Source organism: Narcine bancroftii, chromosome 9 (assembly GCF_036971445.1).
Source record: "Narcine bancroftii isolate sNarBan1 chromosome 9, sNarBan1.hap1, whole genome shotgun sequence".
Classification (NCBI taxonomy): Eukaryota; Metazoa; Chordata; class Chondrichthyes; order Torpediniformes; family Narcinidae; genus Narcine; species Narcine bancroftii.
Window position 1 is genome coordinate 57145176 of NC_091477.1, and position 25086 is coordinate 57170261.

At 39.7% G+C, this 25086-nt stretch overlaps 1 protein-coding gene across 2 annotated transcripts in view; it reads left to right on the plus strand.

Moving 5' to 3' along the window:
- LOC138743673 (lysine-specific demethylase 3B-like) overlaps positions 1-25086 on the plus strand; it is a 189182-nt gene that overhangs the window by 159305 nt on the left and 4791 nt on the right. Inside the window, exons 20-26 of one of the 2 annotated variants that reach the window (XM_069899246.1) lie at positions 3816-3906; positions 3982-4112; positions 5420-5539; positions 10570-10593; positions 15465-15604; positions 21516-21692; positions 24386-24520. In XM_069899246.1, coding sequence (XP_069755347.1) covers positions 3816-3906; positions 3982-4112; positions 5420-5539; positions 10570-10593; positions 15465-15604; positions 21516-21692; positions 24386-24520 — 818 coding nt within the window. The other variant, XM_069899247.1, reaches the window with a different exon arrangement.

Genomic DNA, 25086 nt, shown 5'->3' on the forward strand with positions numbered 1-25086 from the left:
CTTCATTTCAAGGCACCTTAATAATTAGGACATACCAATTGTATGCATATTGAAGTAGTAATGTTGAGTACTTTTTGTTGCATATTCCTTGCATACAATGACTGCTTGACGTCTTTGATTCACAGACATCACTTGGTGCTGAGCATCAACCCTAGTGATGCTCTGCCAGGCTTATTTCAGGGGCTTGTCCCCTGAAATTTTCACTTGAGCATTTGGAAGGCATGCTCAATTGGATTTAGATCAGGTGACTGACTTGGCCATTCAATAATATTCCTGTTTTTAGCTTTGGAAAAACTCCTTTGTTGCTTTAGCAGTACCGTTATGGGCCCAGAGGTCTCCAAAACCCAGCAGCAATATAAATTCACCAGAACAAATGGTTACTTAAACAAAAGTTGCTTTAAATATGAAAACAGGATCAAACTCTAACTTATTACTATTAAATTAACCTAACTTAACCCCCTTTCTAATTCTAAGCGCACATATGTAATGTGTGTGTAAATTCAGAAAAATTCTTTGATTCACGGTCCAATCTCATTTATCACTCCTCCACGTTCACCGATATCAGGCAATTCTTATACTGTGCATAGAATTTAACATTTATGAATTTCACCAGGCTTTGGTGCTTGAAAGGTCAATGGTTACTGCTCAGGAAAGTTCTTGTCGCTTTTCAGAGAGCTTTGTGGCTCGTTGGACACAAGCTGATTCCTTCCGATCAGCTACTTCAGTGCGTTGCCGAAGAAACTTTCCCCATCAAGGTTTTCCAGATGATAACCTCTTTCTTTCAAGTCACCACAAAGTTCCTTTTCTGTTTCCCTTATCCCAGGTGAAACATTATATATCTCCTTTTGTTTAGTCCACAAGGGCTTTGAACGCTGAACTAAGAACTCACAACCCATCTTCAAAATGGGATTTTTTCACAAACTTGCAGGTTTGACATGTTCCAGTCCCAGCTACTGCTGTTGCTAAACTGTAGAACTGAATTCTCTCTCTCACACACAGAGAAAACCACATGACCCTCTTAGAATAGCAAACTGCATTCAGACAGACTGCGGCATCGGACCCATCTTCTAATCCACACATGTCAAACTCTGGCCCGCGGGGGATATAATTATATTTGGCCCGCAAGATCATATCAAAAATGTATTAGAGGTGGCCCGCTGGCCGCTGCGCCAGTATAGTGCATGCACAGTAACCGCTGTGTCCCAAGGTGAGAGAGAGAGAGAAATATCCTGGTCCTTGAAAAGTAGTGGTGGGTGGTTTTATAATCACCCCCCCACTGCAGCGCGGCCTGGCCGGTGTCAGGGGAAGCCAAGGCCACTTCCCAGCGCCCGAAACCCCAGTGGCACAGCGTTTCTTGGAGCTGCAGATGGAGTCAGGACGCCGGAGGGAAGATTGGGGCTCCCCGCCGGTCGATGGGGGCGCCGGCCGCCCTGCGCCTTCCCACCGGACCAGCGGCGGGTGCCCGGAGTACACGTGGAGAGCGAGGCTGGTCGGGCAGGTAGGGTGGAACCCCCTGCCAATCTCGGGAGTGGCGTGGGCTGGATCGGGATTAGCTGCGCTCACCTGCTTCTCCACCGCTGACCGGGATCCCAGAAAATTTTCAATAAATATTTAGTTCGGCCCTTGACTTAGTCCAAGTTTTTAATTTTGGCCCTCCGTGAATTTGAGTTTGACACCCCTGTTCTAATCTGTTCATCTGTTGCTTTCCAAAACAATAATCCATTACTCCACAGCATTTCCAATGAACACCTACTTGTGAAGTCTCTATAGGCATTCTTCAAAGTTTTTACAAAGGCACGGAGCCTGGACTGTCTGGCTTGAGCGCAAAGCGCAGTATTGCAAACCATCACCGGGGAGGCTCGCCGAATAGACACTTAGAGCTGTGGGCTGGTTCGTTGCTCACTCATCTGGGCAAGAAACTGTGTGCACATGGCGCTGCGAGCCAAGAAATGGCACACTGGACCATGGTGCCTCTTTTTACTTTAAACGTTTACTTTAAACACGCCAGCCTGTAGATTAGTGGTAAGCACATGGTGACATCACTCCTGGTCTCATGGAGCCCAGACTGGGAGGGATACAAAAGGAGGAAGCAACCTGAAATAATCAGTCTTTGCTGACTAAACCAGTGTATGTGTATTCATTTAGTAGCTCTAATGGAGTAGTCACTACAAGTTTCATTCCTTTACAATACCTGTTTTTCAAAGGAAATACATTTGAGTAATGCCTTGCTCCTTTTACATATTTTGTCATATTTTCAAATAGACTAATACTGCATTATATGCAGCAAAATGGAACCCGATCGATCAACGTGGAATAGTTGTGTTGAAGGGCAGATAGATTTTTCACTCCGTGACATGAAAATTATTGGAGATGTGGATAGCGAGGAAGGTTGTCAAATGATACAGCAGCAGGCAGGTCAGTTGGAAATGTGGATGGAGAAGTGAGTGTGGGTGTGGCATTTTGAGAGGTCAAATGCAGAAGAATGTATACAGTAAATGGCAAGATTCTTCAGACCATTGAAGTGTCGAAAGAGCTTGGGGTGAGTCTTTTCCTCCCCAAAGTGACAACACAAGTGAATAGGATGGTAAAGAAAATGTATGGCATGTTCAGCCATCAGTTGGGGCACTACATAAAACTTGGCAACACACACAATGGATACTACCCTACTAGTAGGTTCACATTAAGTCAAGTTCAGTGATGGAGAAAACAAGGAATGTGAACTGAAATCAGCAACAGAGCTCCAGTTCCTCTTGGGCATTCTAAATATTCACCACCTTCTGAATGAAGAATCCACCTTATTTCAGTTATAAATGGCCTACTGTAAGGTAAAACATCATGAGATGGGAATGTGTAAGGAGTTACCCTGTACAGGGCTGTAACAAGATGTGAATGCATCCTTGTACTTACAAGATAAGAGAGACATTGATGGATTGAGAGGCAGGAAGCTAGCAGGGAAAGGATAGCAACAGTTTTAGTCATTGGACAAGTAATGATATGATGATGTTCTAAGCACATATCCAAGGGTATAAAAAATCACCATTTTGCTGATAACGGCAGAATGCATTCTCCGACTAACATGGTTAGTCGCAAGTGTTACAATCCGGTAATAAAGAACAAAGAACCCTGATTTCGACTCAGTCTGGTGTTTGTCTCACTCATTCATGAACAAAGCAGACCTAACACTACTCATCCTGAGACTGATCTGTAATTCTAAAATCTTTAGCCAGGGGAAATAACTTCCCCTTCCCCACCCCCATGTATCTTGCTGATTCCTCCAAGAAACTTCAATCAGGTCACCATTCATTCTTTAAAACTCTGAAAAATAGAGGCCTAGCCTTCTCATTCTCTCCTCTTATGCAAATCCACTATCCCAGAAAAGAGTCTTTACTGACCTCCATTCCACACGAAATGCATTCTTTTCTCGGCAGAATTGCACATATATCAACGTGTGGCCATGCCATGGCAAAGTGCAAGAAGACATCTCATCAAATCCTCGTCTTGAAAGAAATACCAATTCTTAATGACTGTTTCGGTAACTTATGTGCCAGAAAACCCATATTTTCCAATCGCACATTTAGGAAAATACTCAACGTTTTTTTTCCCCTTGCCTTTTCCCACATGGTATTTCATCTGCCATATTGTTGTCCATGAAGTTAGGATGTCCATAACAATTTGAAGTTTCTGTACTCTAATCCCTTTTCATATTCGTGTGTTGCTTTATGTGAGCAGCAAATCGAGACATGTTACACAGAATATTTTGCCCATTGTAACTAAGTTGATTAATGTTCCTGATTTTAATTCTTTTGTCTTAACAGAACGTTTAAAGTCTGAGGAAGGGCATCCGATGGTCTTGAAACTTAAAGATTGGCCTCCGGGTGAAGATTTTAGGGATATGATGCCAACCAGGTAATAAGGTTTGAAATTTCTATAAACATTTGGATGTTAAATGCAGAAATTAGAATCTTATTGTTTGGTTTTCAGGTTTGATGACCTGATGAACAACCTTCCTCTCCCTGAATACACAAAGAGAGATGGGAGGTTAAATCTGGCTTCCAGACTCCCAAACTATTTTGTGCGACCTGATCTTGGGCCAAAGATGTACAATGCCTATGGTAAGTATTGTGAGTTCCAGTTATATATTCTGTTAGTTCAGATTTATCTTGAGCCTTGGCCATAAATTTGCTGATCACTGCAGATTTACTTACTAAGCCTGAAATTTCCATGTACGAAATCTCCTACGACCCAAGTTTTTTGCACAACAATCAGACCAAAAGTAACTATATAACAGACTCCATGTGTCACGGCAAGTCGTAAACCTAAGGGTGGCAAGGTTAGCGTGGCGGTTAGTGCAGTGCTTTCACAGTACCAGAAATCTGTATTTAAAACTGGCACTGTCTGTGAGGAGTTTGTACATTCTCCAAGAGAGTGCGTGTAGTTCCTCTGGGTGCTCTGGTTTCCTCCCACCCTCCAAAACGTTTGGGCTTTGTAGATTAATTGATGTATTTGGGTGGCATGGATCCATGGGCCAAAAGGACCTGTTAATTCTAAATTTTAATAAAATCATCTACTCTATATCATGTAAATATTGTAACCTTGATTGAGCATTTGTAATCATTTTAATTAATTTGTTAACCTCAGGTTCTTGATAATCTTGTTTCACTCTATATGAATGGCAGCTGCATTTGACAGATATCTACAATGTACCTCAGAATTGGTCCATAAATAGCAGCTGAGTAGTGGCTGTTCATTTTTCGAAGGTTGAATGTTTTAACAGAAATCAATGTAGGATGATACAGATGACATGATGCTCCAAATTGATTGGGAAAACTCATTCTTTTGCAAATCAATATTCTTTTTTGTGATTTCTATTTAGATTTTGCTTGTTGAGTATCATCTATCTTATATCTGGGTTGCCCTACAATGCAATGGCATTATTTTGACAAGAATCTTTTTAAGTTCTGATTTAACTCATTAGACACTGCTGTCAGAATTCACTGCTGAAGGGGAATTTAATTTTTAATTATTTTAATTCTAAATCCAAGTCTCTCTCCTGTTGAGTGTAGTCAGTCTTTTAATTTTCCGTGACTAATGTGTTTTTAATTGTTGAATGGTTTAATTTGCGTTCACTAGATTCCTACGATAACATCAAAGGTGCTCTCGAGCAATTAGTTTTTGCTAATTAGCCAAATTCCTTAATCTTTGTGGGAAGGCATTTCTCAGCCTTTAGGACATCTTCTACATATTGTGGAGGTTGAAGGAAACCTCTGGGGTTGTTTGTAACTATCCTTGTTCAAGTGGGAAACTTCCGGAGCATCATTTCACTATTCTTTCCAAATAATATTTGCTGTTTGCCAGATCCTTGGGCCTGTGGGTTTTGTTGATTCTAAGTGGCACACAGTATAAACCCTGTTTCTTTTAGGGTTAATAACCACAGAAGATCGAAAAGTTGGAACAACAAATCTCCATCTTGATGTGTCTGATGCAGTGAATGTGATGGTTTATGTTGGTATACCAATAGGGGAGAACAACCACGAAGAGGGTAAGTTCCATTGTGGTTTTTCATCCTAAACCACTTTATTCTAGTATGGTTGTGGTACATTTGTCAATAAGCCCTAACATTATGTCGCATCTCCTGCTGATACATAGCCATGTAAATGTTAATAGTGCTCAAAATCAACAGTTCCTTGTGGCTTCATTCATGAATTTGTACTCACAAAATTCAGATACATAATTCCCTAAAATTACTGTCACATGTAGACGGGGTTGTGAAGAAAGCTTTTGGCATCTTGGCCTTCATAAATCAAAGTATTGAGTACAGGACTTGGGATGTTATGGTGAGGCCAAATTTGGAGTTTTGTCTGCAGTTCTGGTCACCAAATTACAGGAAAGATATCAGTAAGATGAGAGAGTGCAAAAAAGATTTACTGGAATGTTGTTAGGTCTTCAGGAGTTAGGTTACAGGGATAGATTAAACAGGTTAGGACTTTATTCCTTGGAGCATAGAAGAAAGAGATTTGATAGAGGTTTACAAAATTATGAGGTGTCTAGACAGAGTAAATGCGAGCAGGCTCTTTCCATTTAGAATAGGAGAAATAAATATGAGAGGACATGGCTTTAGGGTGAAAGGGGAAAGATTTGGGGGTTACATTAGGGGGAAAGTCACTCAGAGAGAGGTGGGAGTGTGGAACAAGCTGCCATCTGACATGGTAAATACAGTTTTTAAATAAATTGGATGAGAGAGGTCTGGAAGGTTATGGAATGAGTGCAGGTCAGTGGTACTAGAGGGGCCAAATGGCCTGTTTTCTGTGCTGTAGTATTGTATGGTTCTAAAAGTCAATGCACATGTACACAAAAATCAATGGAATAAATCATTATTACAAAGAGCATTATTACATCTGGTATTTGACAGCAATGAGGGAGAAAGGGAAGTTTTATGAAAGGGCAAAGTGATGAATTAAAAATGAGGATTGAAGTTGCTTGTCTTGGAAAAGGTAATTCTAAGTTTATTTATTGAACCTATATTTTGTTGCAAATTGGAAAAACCACTGTATTTTTCTGATACTTGGTACTTTTTTCCTGAGGTTAACAAAAAAGGTTGTGGCATTCGTTGGGACTTTTGGGAGACAGGGTTATGGCCAATTTGCCCATGACTTGCTATTTCAAATGAATCTTAGTCCCGCCGCCTAACCTATTCTTCAAAGCTACTGTCTTTTTCCAGAAACCTATTAGTTTGCTGCTTGCACTAATTTGTGATTTGTTCATTTGTTTTTTCTAGCTTTCTTCAAGTTTTCTTTAATTCTTATATTGATAAGTCCCCTCTTGTTTAGCTTAATCATCTTAATTACCATAAATTTGTAAAATTAATTACCCTAATTACAATAGCATTATATTGCAAATGAAGTAATCTTCCCTATTGGGTTTTTTTCCCCAGAAACAGATTTTTTTTATTAGTACTATAATTTAGGTTGTCTGGGTGCCATTATTTCATCCATTAAGTTCAATAGAGAGGAAACCATTGTTTTGTGGGTGTCACAATTTCTGTTCCCATGACACCAGTTCTATCTCTCACCATCACAACTGTGTGAAACCATTTCAGACCATTTGCCATTTTGGTGCTGTCATCATTTAGGCATTAACAGCTGCAATACCAGAACTGCACACTTCATCACACAACTTGGAATATTGTGTTCAGTTCTGTTCACATCATTACAGGAAGGATGTGGAACCTATGGAGAGGGTGTGGAGGAGATTTACCAGGATGTTACCTGGATTGGAGAATGTGTTTCATAAGCAAGGTTAACAGAGCTAAGGCTACTTCTCTGGTGCAAAGAAGGATGAAAGATGACTTAATCGAGATCTACAAGATTAGGAGAGGCATAGGTGGACGAGCATCTTTTTCATGGGGTGAGAGTAACAAACACTAGAGAAAATCTGTTCACGGTGAGGGGAGGAAAGTTTAGGACAGACAGCAGGGGTAAGTTTCTCTTTTACGCACAGAGCAGTGGGTGTCTGGAATGCATTGCCAGGAGGGTCAAACAATGGGGTCATTTAAAATACTTTTTGACAGGTGCATGGATGCAAGAAAAATAGTTGCAGGGACAAACTGGCCCCGCTTGTCACACACAGTCAGCAGGGCAGCCGCAGCAAAGATGGTGTCGCGGGACCTTCTCTTCCGGTGCAGACTGTAAGAGTATGTGCTCACTTTTGTCAGCGTGACGTAAGTTTTGGAATGCAAGGGGCGGGCTGAGGACAACCTTAAAGCCTATGGCGCGAACTTCAAAGGAAATCACTTGTGCTAAATGAGTTCACAGCCTGCTATCTCAGTCTTTTCACTGCCCTCGCGCACAACTCGCTACAGGGTTATGGATGTGAGGTAGGAATGGTTTAGATGGTTGAGTAGATTAATTGAGGTCGGCACAACATCATGGGCCAAAGGGCCAGTACAGTGCCATAATGTTCTTTTCTATAGAAGCATGTCAACCTGACTGTGGTTATCAAGGTCTTTTCCATGCTAATCCCATTGACTAGTACTGTACTTGGTCTGTAGCTTACTGTGCCCTGGCGGCCTGTCCTACCTTTTCATTCAAAGCATAGACAGACTCCCTGAACTCATACTTTGGAATCTTTTTTCATGTTTGTAACTGCACTTGATTGCTTCAGTACTATACTGGCCAACTGCCCATCTTCCATCCTTCATGGACATTTTCAATTCCGTTGCCATGATACTAACTTGTGTGGAGTTCTGTTTACCCAACTTAGTGAATTTGCTGTTCTACATTAGCTCCTACTCCAGCAATGTCTCCGTTTTAACGTTTCTGATATTTAAACCCTCCATTGGTTCTGTAATCATTTTGTCCTGCAACTCTAAGATGTCTGGATTGTGACCTTTTGCATGTCCCTCAAGTCAAATCTATTGTCATCCGATTACACAAATACAACCCCACAAAACATCGTTCTCCAGTCCTCGGTGCAAAACATACAGACACACAACCAGACATAACACACCTAGAGACGATACAGGGAGATATGCAGGACAAGTATTCATATTTGCAGATAAATAAACATTGTTTCATTAATTTGAGAGTCTTGGATGGTTAGTGTGGGCAGTTCCTTTTCTCGTTCAGCCTTCTCACTGTCCCTGGGAAGCTATTCCTCAGCTTTGTGGTACTGGCTCTGATACTCTGTATCTCTTGATGTAATTGGTGGTGATGTTTTCAGCTAAGCCCCACGCTTTGCAGTTTTTCACACCACATCCTTCTCCAACAGAATAGGTTTTATGATGCTACTTGAAATTATCTTTCGGTTATCTGTCCAAATTTGTATTTTTTATTTACATTTTTTTATTCAACTTGTCATATTTAGCAGCTATAAGCTGTTTTGACACTTTTACTAAATAGTAAATACTACATGAATGTATTACTGAATGAAGTACTCCCTAATTCTGATACTCCAACAATGGGTAAGAGATATGGAATAAAAACCCCACATATTACTGTAAAATGATTTTTAAAAGGTTTTGCTTATTTTCTTAATAATTATTTGGGAAAGTAATTTATTAAATACTACAAGGAACATAATGAAAGTTAAGGACCAGCTGGTAATGGTAGGTACTGAGCTAATTTTGTTTTGCATGTAACTTTGAGTTGGTTGTCCCAACTTAAAAATGGTTTTACCTGTTTTTCTGTATTTCTAATTAACTACCGCTGTTTGATACCTCGGACACGTTGATTCCGGAGTAAGTTGGGATACAGCTGGGCATAAGCCCTCTTTCCTGATGTCGGAAGACGTATAAAGCGTATTATACTTTTTAGAATTTGCTGACTCAGAAAAGTTTGTGCCACTGCCCCTCATCAGTTCATCGACCATCACTGCAACACTGAAATCGCATTTTACGATTGATTTAGAAATGTTTGAAATTCATCTTATTAATCATGCCAATTGGAAGATTTTGCTGCACTTTCTTGATATAGTGATGTGGCACTTTGAAAGATAGCTGTTTGTTCTCTGATCATTATCACAGTCAGGGCCAATGACTTGCGTTTTTTACTGAATGGAGTTAAAGGAGTCGCTCCTCAAAAAGCAATAAAAATGCTACATTTTCAATTAATTAAAGCAGAATATGACATAACTGTAACTCAATGGCTCTGATGTTTGTGGTTGAACTCTACAACTTTGTTTTCTTTTTAATCCGTCATGATTGTGGGCTGTCTGTTCGGTTGGGAGATTTTACTATTGGGTTTGACTTGCAAATCATTTATTCATCCGAGTGAATAGATTATCAAAAGTGCAGAATTAGTATTGGGAAACGATTAATTTTGATAAATCATAGAATCAACTTTAAGACATAATGGATATTGTATGCCCATGTAGCAAGATCAAGGCAAACCCAGGAATAATCATGACTCTGCTGAGGTACTGGCTGTTACCTGTGGCACTGTACGGCTAAATACCAGAACCTTTGCAAAGGGAGAATTTGAAATATATCCTGAGAGCATTCTGGCTGGTTGCATCAATGCCTGGTATGGAGGCATTAACTCTCAGGACAAGAATGAACTTCAGAAGGTTGTGAACTCAGCCTGCGACATCACGGGCACCAGACTTCACTCCATCGAGGACATCAACGTGAAGGGGTATCTTAAAGCAGCCTCTATCCTCAGAGACCCCCACAACTCAGGCCATTCCCTCTTTACTCTTGTCATCAGGGAAAAAGATACAGGAGCCTAAAGAGGAGCACTCAACAGCACAAGGACAGGTTCTTCCCCTCCGCCATCAGATTCCTGAATGATCAGTGGACCATAGACACCACCTTTCTTTTTGTATGCTATTATTTTTACAATAATGTTGTGAGATGGTTATAATAATGTGAACGTTTCCACGAAGATGCTGCTGCAAACAAGGACAATAAATTTTGGTTCTGACTATTTAACAGGCTGATCTACAGGCAGTGAATTAGTTGGGAAACTTGTTACCTAAGCCTAAATTGAGTAAAGATGTGGGATGTTTTTGGTTAAGGGGTGAAAATAATTGAATTCATTGTTTTAGTCACATGATGAATTTTCTCCTCCACAGATACAGATAACAGTGGAGTAGCAGGTCTGTGTATTTTCATTGTTTTTGAGGCATAGAGTTCATTGCTGTAACTTTTCTCATTTATTTTCTCCATTGCTCATAAGATCAGGTGGTGGTGGCACATTTCTAAATTTGACTGAAAATAGTTGTTTTTCGTTGAGTAACAACCAATCTCTGATATTTAACAATTTCTCTCTCTGGAAAATAGAGAATTGTGTTTTTCAGTTTTTATGTGCTCAGGCTTAAAAGGTCAAGAGGTCCTTCTCTATCACGCAAGTTCATTTCTATCTTTGCTGCAATCTGTCTGTCAGGAAATTTAGAAAAGCTCAAATTTATATCTTGGGCCAATTCTTCATTCTGATTTTGATTCAAATTGTGCTCACTCTGTCCTACTAGGAGTAATTATTATTAATCTAATAATAACATCTATCTATTAACCCTAGCTGATTTCTTGGATCTATATTTCTCAAAAGCAGAGTCTGTAAATGCTAGAATTAAACTTAAATTCAAACACTCTTCTAATCTATCTTTTTGTTCTGTCCCTTTTGATCTCCCGCTGGTTCCCAGCCTCCAGTCCTCAACCAAAGCTCTGCCTCATCCTCCATTCCCACCTCAGTGAATTCCAACCCCAATATCTTGTGTTTTTCTTCCACTGCCTTCTTAGTTAGAATTTCCAAACCATATGGACTACAGCCACTATCCTTTCCAGAGCTATACATTGTAAAATCCCAATGTCCTTTGTTAGCCATTCTCTTACCTACATTAGCCTACACTCCTGAATGTGCAACACTCTACTTACTCTCTAAGAACCAACAATAACTGTTATCAAATATGCTAACTAGAGCCATGTTTTGTTGGGTAAACCATTCTTGCATAGTTGAGTGCCAACCACACTAGACCTAGCCTTGGCGATACTAAAAAGCTACTGTCCTCATTTTCTCTGAGATCTTCCTACACAGATCCAGCCCTATTGTCCCCAACCATGCACAACTTAACTCCTTCTCAAAATCTACAAATGGGTCATACCCTGCAGGCCAATTGTGTCAGCCTGCTGGTATCCCATAAAATCTATCTTTCCACCTTGACCCTATTTCTTCCTTCATCTAGTCACTGCCCATCTAGATCCTTGACACTTTAGACTCTCTCCACCACTAAATATTTTACAGTTTTCTGACCCGAACTGAGCAATGGATGTCTAATCCTTCAACTCTTCTTTTTGACACCAGGTTAGTTTGGGCGTTCTTTGTTTCTTCTGAGAACAGAGGCCCTCAACTATGACCATTCTTTAGAGTCAGAGAGATATTGAGTCCTACAGCACACTGGCCCATTCAGCTCATTGCATCAATTCTATCCTTCTTGTCCCTCACATTAAGACTATGTCTTAATCTTGCCAAGTGCTAAGCTAAATTTTATTTGTTTTTTATACTCCTACCATGGAAAAAAGATTCAATTTACCCAATCTATGTCATATAATTTTACATCCCACATCACCTCAGCCCTTGGCCTCCTCCATTCCAGGGAAAACAAGCCCTTTTGCTCCCAATAACTAATATCCTCCAATATAGGCACATCCTGGTGAATTTCACCTGGAATTTCACCAGGGCACTCGCATCCTCTATCCAGTTCCGAAAGAACTGCACGCAACGCTGCAGGTCGGGTCCAACTAGTGTTTTAAATTGCAGCATAACATATTCTGTTCCCTGACATATGATACAAGCATGCCATATTTGTCCTACACCCTTCCTACCTGTGTTGCTACTTTCAGGGAACTAGACTTGAAGCCCATGAATTTTCTGTTCATCAACTTAGTTCCCTCCCATTTACTGTACATTTCCCATCCATTTTTGATATGCCAAAATGCTTCACCTTGGTTTATCAGGATTAAACACCATCTCCAAAGATCTGTTCAGCTGTTCATCTCATCTGTATCCTGCTGCAGGCTTAGTCACTATCCACAATACCATCAACTTTTGTTATCTACAAGTTCACAAATCATGCCTCCTATATTCACAGCCAGCAAAGGCTGCAGCACCAGTCCTTGCAATACCAAGTCACTGGTTACTGAATTCCAATGTAAAGGTATCCTACGACTATTCACTGCCTTGTAGCACATACCAATTTTGTACATAATTGGCCAAATTACCTTGGATCCCATGTACCTTCATGGAAATCTTGTCTTGTGGGACCTTGTTAAATGAATTGCTGAAGTCTGTATGAACAATATAGCACACCGCCTTCACCAATCTTCATTACCTCCTCAAAAAAAAATTCAATTAGTGAGACAGGAATTTTCCCCCAAAAATGCTATACTGACTATTCTTGATCATCCCCAGATTTTCAAAATGTACATGAATCCTGTCCCTTAGAATTTTCTCCAATAATTTCCCTACCATTGGTGTATGGCTTTGTCTGGCTGAAGTCATTCTCATATTGAGCAACTTCTCCTTTACTCACTTCCAATAAAAGCATGGGACCCATGTGGGTCTAAGATGTACCTGACTCTGTGATGCATTGAAGATTCCTTATTCAAGTCCTTCCTCATGTCTTTTTCTAATATATTGATGAAACTGTTGGTGTGGCTTCCTACTCTCATACAGAACTTGCATAATGCTTCATGTCCTCACCTGTGACCAACCTTCTCATTCTGTGACTCATCCTCTGTCATTTCCAGTACTTCCAGTGTAATCATCCCACTGGATGCATTTTGTTTTCCCCCCTTTTAGCATACTTTCATCTCCCAAACCCACTCTTTCACAACATCTTCTCAAGTACCCATCAGGTATATACAATACTCATATTTATTGTCCATACTTAATTCCCCAGAACTAAAGAACAGTAGAAGCCCATCCACATTGGTAGGGCTGGAGTCAATTATTGGCCAGCTTTGTCAGTGGCAAATTTCCTTCACTGAAGGATGTTAATGAAGCAAGTGTGTGTTATGACAGTCTGGCAGATGAATCATACTGCAGCTAGTTTTTTTGTTTGTTTCCAATTTATTTAATTATTTGGTTTGAAATTCTGAAGGTGTCACAGTTCAATTAAAGCTCTTGTCTCTTAATCAGTGGTTTAGAACTCTGGATACGGATCCAGTAACCTAACTACCACATTACTCTCCCATCTTTTCAGGTGAAGCAGCAATTTACTTGTACTACCAATTCAGTATACTACATTCAGTGCTCACAATATGGTGGTCTCTTCATTTGGGGAAATCAAATGCAGAAGGGGGAATGCTTTACAGCACACCTCTGTTCAGTCAGCAAGGGTGAGCTTCCAGTTGCCTGTAATTTTAATTCTCCATCCCATTCCCAGTCTGTTTTGGCCTCCTACCTTGTTTTGATGAAGATCATAAAACCAAACCTTGGCTGCAAACTTGATAATTTGCCACATTCAGGGCTTAACATTGTTAGAAACTGGCCATTCCTGCTTGTGTATTTTATATTTCAGACAGTATTTTGTGTCTGCCTCTGGTAATTTCAGATTTTATTTATCATCACCTACTTGCATAATCTTTTGAATATGCATTAGCTTTCAGCTGGTACTGCTGCCAGATTACATTGTGTAGCAGACCTTCCTTTTGTTCTCTATAATCTTTTCACTCTTCCTGCAGCTTGAAACTTGATTTCTGACTTTTCCACTTATAATAAAAAGTAACACTCTCCACAGATGCTGCCTGACCTTTCCTGTTTTTATATTAAATTTAGACATACAGCATGGTAATAGGCCCTTTCGGCCTACGAGCCCGTGCCACCCACTCGACCTACAACCTTTTTTGAATGGTGGAAAGAAACCGGAGCTTCCGGAGAAAACCCAAGCAGATAACACTTTATTTAAAGTTGTGTTTGATTCTCAAAAGCTGCAATGTAGTGTTCATTGTCTCGCACAGGAAAACTTTTCTATTTACTCAGTTGGAATCTTGAGTTAGTTTTTGAGAAAGCAGAACATGAGAATGTTTCCTTCATAATTTTTCTTGTATCTCTATTATATTTTGTTTGTTTAATAATATTTCAGGTGATTAAATAATGAAGATTAAGATTCTTAGTCATCTAAAATACAAAAAATACTCAATGTTTCATCAATATTGTGCTACACAACTAACTGGATGGAGGTTTGGCACTATATTTAATTTAAATAAAACAATGGTGAATCTTTGCAAATTGAATCAAACTAAGAATTGAAATTCAAATTTTGTTGTAATGTAGTGTCTATATTTTTCATTGTTTAACCATTTGCAATACTTGATTACAAAGTCAGCATGACAGAACACAAGCTTATTGTTGCAGACATAACTGGCTTTTATAGAGCCTAACCTGCATCAGTCCGTCAACTCAACAGGGAAGTTGCATCCCATGCAATGCCTCACCCTCAGATAAACCTGTTTAATCCTTGTCTTGTGATCTTGCCATCTTCCACCCTATGTCATTTTGAGGTGCATGAAGCTTGGCTATTCTTTCTTTGTCCTGCTTTATCACTTAATCTGTTGTCCTAACTCTGCTCTTAGTCTTAGCCAATTTAAATCTCAGCTCCATATTTAAATTCTTCAGTGGCTTTTTACATTGCTACTGGCTATACCTTTTGTTGCCAAAGTCTCAGTCTGCAATTCGGTCCCTCAAAATGTATAACTTTCTCAGTCTTTCCGTTATCTCAGTCTTTTCGTTATCTCAGTCTTTTCGTTATCTCAGTCTTTCCGTTATCTCAGTCTTTCCGTTATCTCAGTCTTTCCGTTATCTCAGTCTTTCCGTTATCTCAGTCTTTCCGTTATCTCAGTCTTTCCGTTATCTCAGTATCTTCTGCATTGTTTTTCGTAATGTTGTTTCTGAATAATATCGCATAATATTTTGTTTATACTGAATGTCCTCTATTGTGTATCATTGCATTATTATTCTATATGTGATCAGAGGTAATGAAGACCATAGAAGAAGGTGATGTGGATGAGGTGACAAAGAAAAGAATCCACAAAAGCAAAGAGAAAGCAGGTGCACTCTGGCACATCTATGCAGCAAAAGATGCTGAAAAGATTAGAGAGCTGCTGAGAAAGGTGAGCTGATTAAACATCTAAAACAGTGGTTTTCAAACCTTTTCATTAGTAAGGGATTGTTTAAGGTGGTATGTAAGTGGAAAAAGAAAGGGTGAGAACCACTGCTCTAGACCCAATTGTTACTGAACTATTTTGCTTGAGAAAATTTGTCATTGGCCCATTTCCTTTGGAGTTATGAAACCGTGTACATAACGAGTCAATTAGGTACAATTAAAACAGTGGTTTTCAAACTTTTTCTTTCCATCCACATACCACCTTAATCACAGAGCACCAATGGCATAGGGAATACTTAAAGTGCTGTGTGAGTGGAAAGAAAAAGATTGAAAACGACTGGTGTAAAGCAACCATTTTCAATCTTTTGGCTATGGCGCCCACCCTTCCCCGGAACCTGCTCAGTTTATGGGCCCCCTTCCCTGTGAAGCAGTCAAGTTTTAGTTGGTTTCCTTTGTACTTCTCTCCTGCTGACTACATCAGAAAATATTTAAGGTTTCAGTCCGTCAGTCCCCTTAAATGTGCTATGGCCCCCAGGGGTGGGTATATGGCCCTGTTGAGAATGGCTGGTCTAAAAAGCCTTTTGGGCTTTTATTTTAATTTGGATATACAGAACAGTAACAAGTCATTTCAGTCCACATGTCTGTGCTGCCCATTGTACACCCAATTAACCTACACCCCCATTACGTTTTGAATGATGAGAGAAAACTGGAGCTCCCAGGAAAACCAACGCAGACACGGGAAGAATATACAAACTCCTTACAAAGACCACAGGATTCAAACCCTGGTCCTGATCACTGGCACTGTAAAGGCATTGCACTAGTCGCTACGGATAAGGGGAGCTACGGACTGAAATCCTAAATATATTTTTTATCTGTAAATTCTTCAACTGTTCCCCCTTAACCTTACCAAAGTTGACTGCAATAGATAACACCTTAAAAGACTCATGTACTTTAGCATTTTCCCTTCTTCTTTCTGTATTCTCATATCAACATGATAATTTTTGGATTTCAAAATTCAAGATAGTACTTCATATTCAATAGGGGGAGAAAGTGTCTTATAGGCTTCCCAATCAATACCCTCCTAATTTTGTATACCTCAATCATGTCCCATCTTAACCATCAGGGGAAAATGGCCTCGCTTCTCCAGTCTTTCGTTATTTGCTGGTGAAACTCCTCCGCCTTCTCCAGCACATCCTTTCTATACCTTGGTGACTAGATTCCACTAATTGTACCTGGAAAGCACTGCCTGAAAGCGTGGTTGAAGCTGAATCACTGACAGCATTTAAGAAGTGCCTTAAATCACTTGGGCAGAGAGAGTTATGGACCAAGTACTGGACAAATGGCCTGTTTCCATGCTGTACAATTATGTGATTTTATTGCTCAACTTGATCACAGTAAATTTTTAGCACCACCTCGCTTTCTTGCATTTCTTGTTTTTATCTTCTCTCTCAATGATTTTATTGACTTTTTTTTAGCTCCCACATTCTTAGAATGCAGATTATGCAGATTTGTTTTCACATTTGGGCATCTTAGAATAACCAAGTGTTGGGCCCATCGGGAAATTATTAACCTAATCCAACCTAATTTTCCTTAATCACCTTATCGCAATAATTGAGTTTCCTTGGCTGTACTAAACACAATGTCTACCAACATTCTACAATGAAAATCTATTTTCTAATTGTTTGTTTATGAAACCAGGTTTTACTCACTACTGCATCTTGCATTTAGTTTTGCTTCTGGAAATTATGGAAATCCAGCTCATATTATTTGTTGACAAATGTACATGTTTAATTCTCTGAGATCTAACCATCCCTGCTTCAATCTTGTTGGCATGTTTTGAAGTCCTTCATTGAAATCACAATTACTGTTTGAAATTTCTTCGCATAACACGATCTCACCACCTTTGTCTGACCTTTTAAAGCTATAATATACAGTTAATTAATCAAATGCAGAGTTGTGACACGTTTGTTTTTATTCAGAAGAGCACAGTGTGATGCTCTCCATGTTTAAATGTTATCATCCTTGTTAACACATAATGATTAACTGGAGAAAAGGATAATTGGATGCCTTTTCTTCAGATTTACTTCCATTTTTTATCTTTTCTCTTACCCCCACAAATTATTCTGGTAAACTTATCTGTGGCTTTGTCATGGCAGTACTTTCCTATGTTTCATATGTCTTGTGATGCTGTAACATTTAATTTCACTTTAATTTTGATTTCTGTTCTATATTCTAATTTCAATACTTTCATCACAAATCTAACTTATAAGAAAATTTTCGAAAATGCAATCTAGCTATTGTTATTCACACTAGCTAAACTGTAAATTGGTCGTTCAGTGAACCAGTTAAAGAAGCCCTTTTTGATGTTCACACTGGACCACTGTTGATGATGATCTTTGAATCCTCTTTGGCTGCAGGGGAGGTGCCATAGGATTGGAGAATGGGAAATGTAGGCCCCTTGTTTAAAAAGGATAATAGGGAGAATCCTGGAAATTATAGACCGGTGAGTCTTACGTCAGTGGTGTGTAAACTAATGGAAGGGATTCTTAAGGACAGGATCTATGAGCATTTGGAGAAGTACAGTCTACTCAAGGATAGTTTTCTGCATCCTTGCATGCTCACGTCCCCAGGGAGAGGGGCACCTATTCTCCTCCGGTGATGTCTAAATTATGATCTGCTAATTATGATCTTGTATTTAAACAAAATTAATCATGCCTAATTATAACTAATTAGACTAATTGTCCCACTGGGGCAAGGAAAAGATGGTAGGAAAGGGAAACTGTGGCTGGCGAAACTGGTCAGGCAACTTAGTCAAGAGGTTGAAGGAAGCATACATTAAATATAGGAAGCAGGAAATAGTAAGGGCTCATGAAAAGTATATGGTAGCCAGGAAGGAGCTTAAGAAAGGATTTAGGAGAGCTAGAAGGGGGCATGAGAAGGCATTGGCATGTAGAATTAAAGAGAACCCCAAGGCATTCTATGTGTATGTGAAGAACAGAAGGATGACAAGGTTCTAAAGAATACTTTGCATCAGTATTCACAAAAGAAAAGGACCTTGATCAGGTTGAAGTTGAAATTGAACAGGCCTGTGTGCTGAACAATGTGGAGATTAAGGAAGCGGAAATGTTGGATCTTATAAAAATAGATTGATAAATCCGTTGGGCCGGACACGATATACACCAGGCTCTATGTGAAGTGAGAGAAGAGATAGCTGGGGCAGTAGTGATGATCTTTGAATCCTCTTTGGCTGCAGGGGAGGTGCCATAGGATTGGAGAATGGGAAATGTAGGCCCCTTGTTTAAAAAGGATAATAGGGAGAATCCTGGAAATTATAGACCGGTGAGTCTTATGTCCGTGTTGTTAAACTAATGGAGGGGATTCTTAAGGCCAGGATCTGTGAGCATTTGGAGAAGTACAGTCTACTCAAGGATAGTCAGCTTGGCTTTGTGAAGGGAAGGTCATGCCTCACAAGTCTAAATGAGTTTTTTGAGGAGATGACAAAAGGAATTGATGAGGGTAGGGCAGTAGATGTGGTCTACATGGACTTTAACAAGACATTTGCCAAGGTTCCCCATGAGAGACTCATCCAGAAAGTCATGAGGCAAGGAATCAGTGGAAACTTGGCTGTGTGTATAAAAAATTGGCTTGTGGGAAGAAAGCAGAGAGTAGTAGTGGAAGGAAAGTTGTCTGTCTGAAGATCGATGACTAGTGGTGCGCTGCAGGGATCTGTTCTGGGACCCCTGCTCTTTATAAATGACCTGGATGAAGAGGCGGAAGGATGGGTCAGTAAGTTTGGAAATGACACGAAGGTTGGAGGAGTGGTGGATGGAGCTGAAGGTTGTCGAAGATGTAGACAGGATGTAGAGTTGGGCAGAAAAGTGGCAGATGGATTTTAGTCTGGATAAGTGTGAGGTGATCATTTTGGAAGGACAAACCAGAAGGCTGAGTACACGGGTAATGGTCGGTTACTTAAGATTGTGGATGAACAGAGGGACCTTGGGGTCCAAATCCATACATCCCTCAAGGTCGTCTCACTGGTTGATAGGATTGTTAAGAAGGCCTATGAGATGCTGGGAATCATTAATAGGGGGATCGAATTCAGGAGTAGAGACGTCATGTTACAACTCTACAAATCTTTGGTAGGACCACACTTGTGTTCCACTCTGGTCACCTCATTATAGGAAGGATGTGGTAGCTATGGAGAAGGAGCAGAGGTGATTTACCAAGATGTTGTCTGGATTGGGAAACAAATCTTATGAGGCAAGGTTAGCAGAGCTGAGACTTTTCACTTTGGAACATGGAAGGATGAGAGGAGACATGATAGAGATCTACAAGATTAAGAGAGGCATAGATAGGATGGACAGCTAGCACCTGTTTCCCAGGCAGGATCAGCAAACACCAGAGAACACATACAAAGTTAAGGGTGAGAAGTTTAGGGGAGACATCAGGGGTAAGTTTTTTTTACACAGTGTTGTGGGGGCCTGGAATGCCTTGCCAGGGATGGTGATGGAAGCAAAAACATTGGGGGCATTTAAGAGACTCTTAGACAGACACAAGGATGAAAGAAAATAGAGGGTTATGGGGTAGGGAGGGTTTAGTACTTGCTTTATAGGAAGGAATATATGGGTCGGCACACATCGAGGGCCGAAGGGCATGTACAGTGCTGTATTGTTCTGTAACATAATTAAGCATTATGCACAGCACAGAATGAGCCCTTCAGCCACAGTTCTTGTGCTGACCTACATACACCTTTATAAATTTATAAAAGACCATGGAAAAGTGGTAGCAGCAATAAAACACACAAGCACACAATTTATAAAGACCGTGGGAAAATCTCTGAGAGAAAAGGATATGGTGGACCTCCCCTCCCAGAATTCCATGTGGCAGAGAAAGGGCTGTCTGTACAGAGAACTCGTGCAGGAATTTCTCTGCCACTTGGAATTCTGGGAGGCCAGATCTGCCATTGCTCTCTCAAAAAATCTTTAAAAAACAGCCTCTTTCCTCAAAGACCCCCACCACCCAGGCCATGCCCTCTTCACCTTGCTACCATCGGAAAAAGGATTTAGGAGCCTAAAGACAAGCACTCAATGGCACAAGGACAGATTCTTCCCCTCTGCCATCAGATTCCTAAATAATCAATGAACCAAAGTCTGCCTTATTTTTTGTGAACTATTATTTTTACTCTTTAATAGTAAGGTGGTTATAATATGAATGTTTGCCCCTATGATGTTGCCGCAAAACATCAAATTTCATGATTTGTTCATGACAATAAATTCTGATTCTCTCACTGCAACTTTCCCACGGTCTTATAAATTGTGTGCCTATGTGTTTTATTACCACTATCACTTTCCTATGGTTCTTTATAAATTGTTTAGGTTGGCACAACAACAGGGGCTGAAGGGCTCATACTGTGCTGTACATAATACTTAATTATGTTCTAATTAGGCATGATTAATTTTGTTTAAATACAAGATCATAATACATTGATCAAGATTTAGTGAATTGAGTACAAAGTTTATACCTTTTGAATCTTTTGTTTCCTTCATGTTCCTGCACTCACACAAAAACGTCATCAACGCGTCTCTACTTTGTTCCTGGATGGTCCGTGACCCTTTCATGCTGGCCTAGTCGGCACACAGGCATCATATGACCCTGAGGATGATACAGTCTACCTAGGCATTCCATCCCAGGGTGATTTAACCCCTGTGTGCTGATTCGCAAGGGTTCACACTGGACTCTTAACCAGTACGTTGGCCATTAATTACTAGGATATGGTGCCAGTGTGAAAGGGGCTTAAATGTCAGTCAAGTTCTTCCTTTTCCAGTTTATCTTTCTTTATTTTGGATTACTGTGCCTTGGTCACGTTGATAAAATAAAATTGAATAAATGTGGCATTTTTATGCTCAATTCTACGCTAGGTGTCGGAAGAGCAAGGTCAAGATAACCCCCCTGATCATGACCCTATTCATGACCAGAGTTGGTACTTAGACCAGATCCTCCGGAAACGGCTGTATGAGGAGTATGGTGTGCAGGGCTGGGCCATTGTACAATTCTTGGGTGATGCTGTCTTCATTCCAGCTGGAGCACCTCACCAGGTAAGATGTGTCAAAGAGCAATAGACTCCATTGATCAGGCAAGGTTTTGGTTGGATTGAATATTCATATTTAAAAGAATGAACTTTAGATTTAGAAAAGAAGGAAAGTGGTAACTGAACTTGTTGCTTTTGAAAATACTATATAAATCTAAGTCTTTTTTCCACTCTACCTTGTTCATCTCCAATCAAAAGTCTCTGTTTGCACCATAAGGTTTTCAGGTGGATTTATTTATCTGCCACCTTTAGCGGCTTCTTCAAGTTCTTAACATTTCATTTCTTCTTTACCAGCACTCTTTTTTAACATTGCAAAAATGAATGAATGCACTACCGCATTTGGGAATTCTAAAGTTATAAAAAGCACAAAATAAATGTTTTCTTTCTCTTAAAATCATACCCTTTTAAATTAGTATGGTAAAGTAGTGTAAATAACCCCACCCTTTATAATCCATTGCCTCTGCTTCATTAAGTGATCTGAAACACATTACGTCCCACATGGGAGGTGAGTTAAGAAATAAATACGCTACCTTTTTGCAAATTTGGAGCCCGTTTAGGGATAAATATGCAAGAATGTACTTCCAGCCTCTTGAGACACGTGTTAATCTTCTTCACTGAAATGGCCATAAATACTGTGGGATCCCAGTATGCGAATCAATCCTTCAAGCAATCCAGGAAGCTATTTTATTCTTATTTTCTATACTTCATATACTTTAGATATAACTGATATATCGTTATTTTTTTTGTATAGGGAGGCAGGGAGGGGAGGGTAAGGGTGGTGTAAAAACCATCATGTAACCATTGTAATTTTTTTTAACTTGATTATTGCTTTTATTTAAAAAGTTCATCAATTACATGTATGGAAAACTTTAAATAATTTTTTTTTAAAAGAATAAATTGGATAGATACATGGATGGGTGCAGTCTGCAGGGTTATGGAATGGGAGCAGGTGAATGGGACTAGCGGAATAATGGTCAGCACAGACTAGAGGAGCCGAATGGCCTGTTTTCTATGCTGTAGCGTTCTATGGTTCTTCATCTAAGTTGAAACCCCTGCAAAAAGTAGTAGACACAGCCCAGTACATGACAACCAAAACTCTCCCCACCTTCGAGAAAATCTACCTGCTTTTGGAGAATTGCAGCAATCATTGAAGATCCGCACCATCCAGCACACACTCTGTTCTCACTTCTGCCGTCAAGAAAGAGGTATAGGTGCCATAAGACTTGCACCACCAGTTCACAAGTAGTTGCTATCCCTCTCTCAGAGACTCAATTAAGAACTCTTATTTTGCACATTGTTTATTATTGAATATTTGTTTTTGTACTTCCTTCTTGTTTATATTACTCTTTTTGTACAATATCATTTCTCGAGTACAGTTTTTGTTTACACTATCGATAAGTAGAAATTCTGCCTAGACCACAGGAAAAAGAATCTCAGGGTTGTATGTGATGTCATGTATGTACTCTTGTCAATAAATCTGAACTTTTGAACTATAGAAGGAAAAGGTAAAGGATCCCCAGAGATGATAGTATCTGTACTTCTGTGAATTAAATCATGGAAGGCACACACATAAGGTAGAGGTATAATTCGTTGTTCCATACATAATCAAGGATATCCAAGCACTACAGAGGGTCACTAGATTGATTCCAATGAGAAATGTGATTGAGCAATCTAGGTCGATACTCTCGGACTGAGAATGAGAAAAATTAATGGAATCGTACAGAATTGTAGTGAAATAATACAGGGATGACTATTCTCCTGACTGAACAAATGTCACAATCTCAAAATAGGGATGACTCATTCAGGGCTGAGACGAGAAAAATTATTTATCTAGATAGTTGTAAATCTTCAAATTCTCTACTCAAGAGCGGTTTGAAGACTTGGATGTTGAACAGATCTTTGAGGAATCAGTTATATGGTAAATAGAGGAATATTGTGTTAAGGTGAGCTATGATCTTTGTCAATGCCCAGTTTCCATGGCGCCTTGGAAGTGACTGGGTTTGTTGGCAAATTATGTATCGTGTAACATCTGAAAAAAGTGAAATAAAATGAATAATTTGGACTAACAAGAAGTCCAGAAAACCTTCCATTCAAACACCAACAGGATAAAGAGTTTTACTGTGTGTAATCCTAGTTTTAGACAAATTGTGATATTTTGGATATGATATAGTTAGTTGGTAAAAATGTATTTTTACATTACATTTGGGGTGGCACGGTTAGCATAGCAGTTTGACAAAGTTGTTAGAGGGCCAGCAATCAGGATCGCACTGTCCATAAGGAGTTTTTACATTCTTCCCCCTCTGTGGATTTCCTCCGGGGGCTGCAGATCCCTCCCACCATTTGAAATGTACCAGGGTGGGGGAGTGGTCTAGGTTAATTAAGTGTAATTGGGCAGCACGGGCTCATGGGATGAAATTTAAACACTATAGCCATTCTTTTTCTCCATACAAGTTGAAGAGTGTGGTTCTTCATCCCTTCACCGAACGATTTCTACAGGACACTGTAGTTTAAAAGGTCAGCTCCACTGTCTGTCTCAATCTCAAGTGATGTCGTTTATGTATTATGACACTAAATTTGAATGTTAAGACCCATCTCTTTTCGAGTAGGATAAAGAATTGCAAGTTATTGCTTGTTCTTCAGCCTTTCATTGAATAAAATGCATAACAAAAATATGTTGTAATGACTGGATCTGCTTTTCAGGTACACAATCTGTACAGTTGTATCAAAGTAGCTGAAGACTTTGTCTCTCCAGAACACGTCAAGCACTGCTTCCGTCTTACTCAGGAATTCAGGCACCTGTCGAACACTCACACCAACCATGAAGATAAATTGCAGGTAACATACCAAAAAGGGTTAGGTCAAATAACAAATTAAGTCACCTGTTTTGTAATAACCTCAAACCCGAGTGGGTGAGTAAATTTTCCAAACCAAGTTGGCCCTTGCCTCCCAGATGATGCCACAAATTACACCAATTAAGATCATGGAAATTTTCTTTCGTGGAATTCACAAATAATTGCACAAAAATATGAGATATGGAATAAAATTTACTCTTACAGAATTTATGTGGGATGGGAAATTAACACAAAATGGGAATTAAATAAATTGTCAATTCTTATTTTAGTCATTCAGTAGTGTGGAGCAGTATCATTTTGATATGATGCCACTGTCTTGAATAGCTTTGCATTCACAGCCAAGTCACTCCATTGCTGTGGCCTCCACAGTCAGAGAAGTGTGAACAGGTGTCTTCTCTGACATTCTGCAATTTGGGGAGCTGCAGTAGCCATGGCCTAATCCCTCATCGTTTACCCCATTTCTACATAGTCACTGTATTTTAAAGTACTGCTCCTATGAACTCATTCACGACCTCACCTCCACGATCCCTGATCCTTCAATCTCATTCC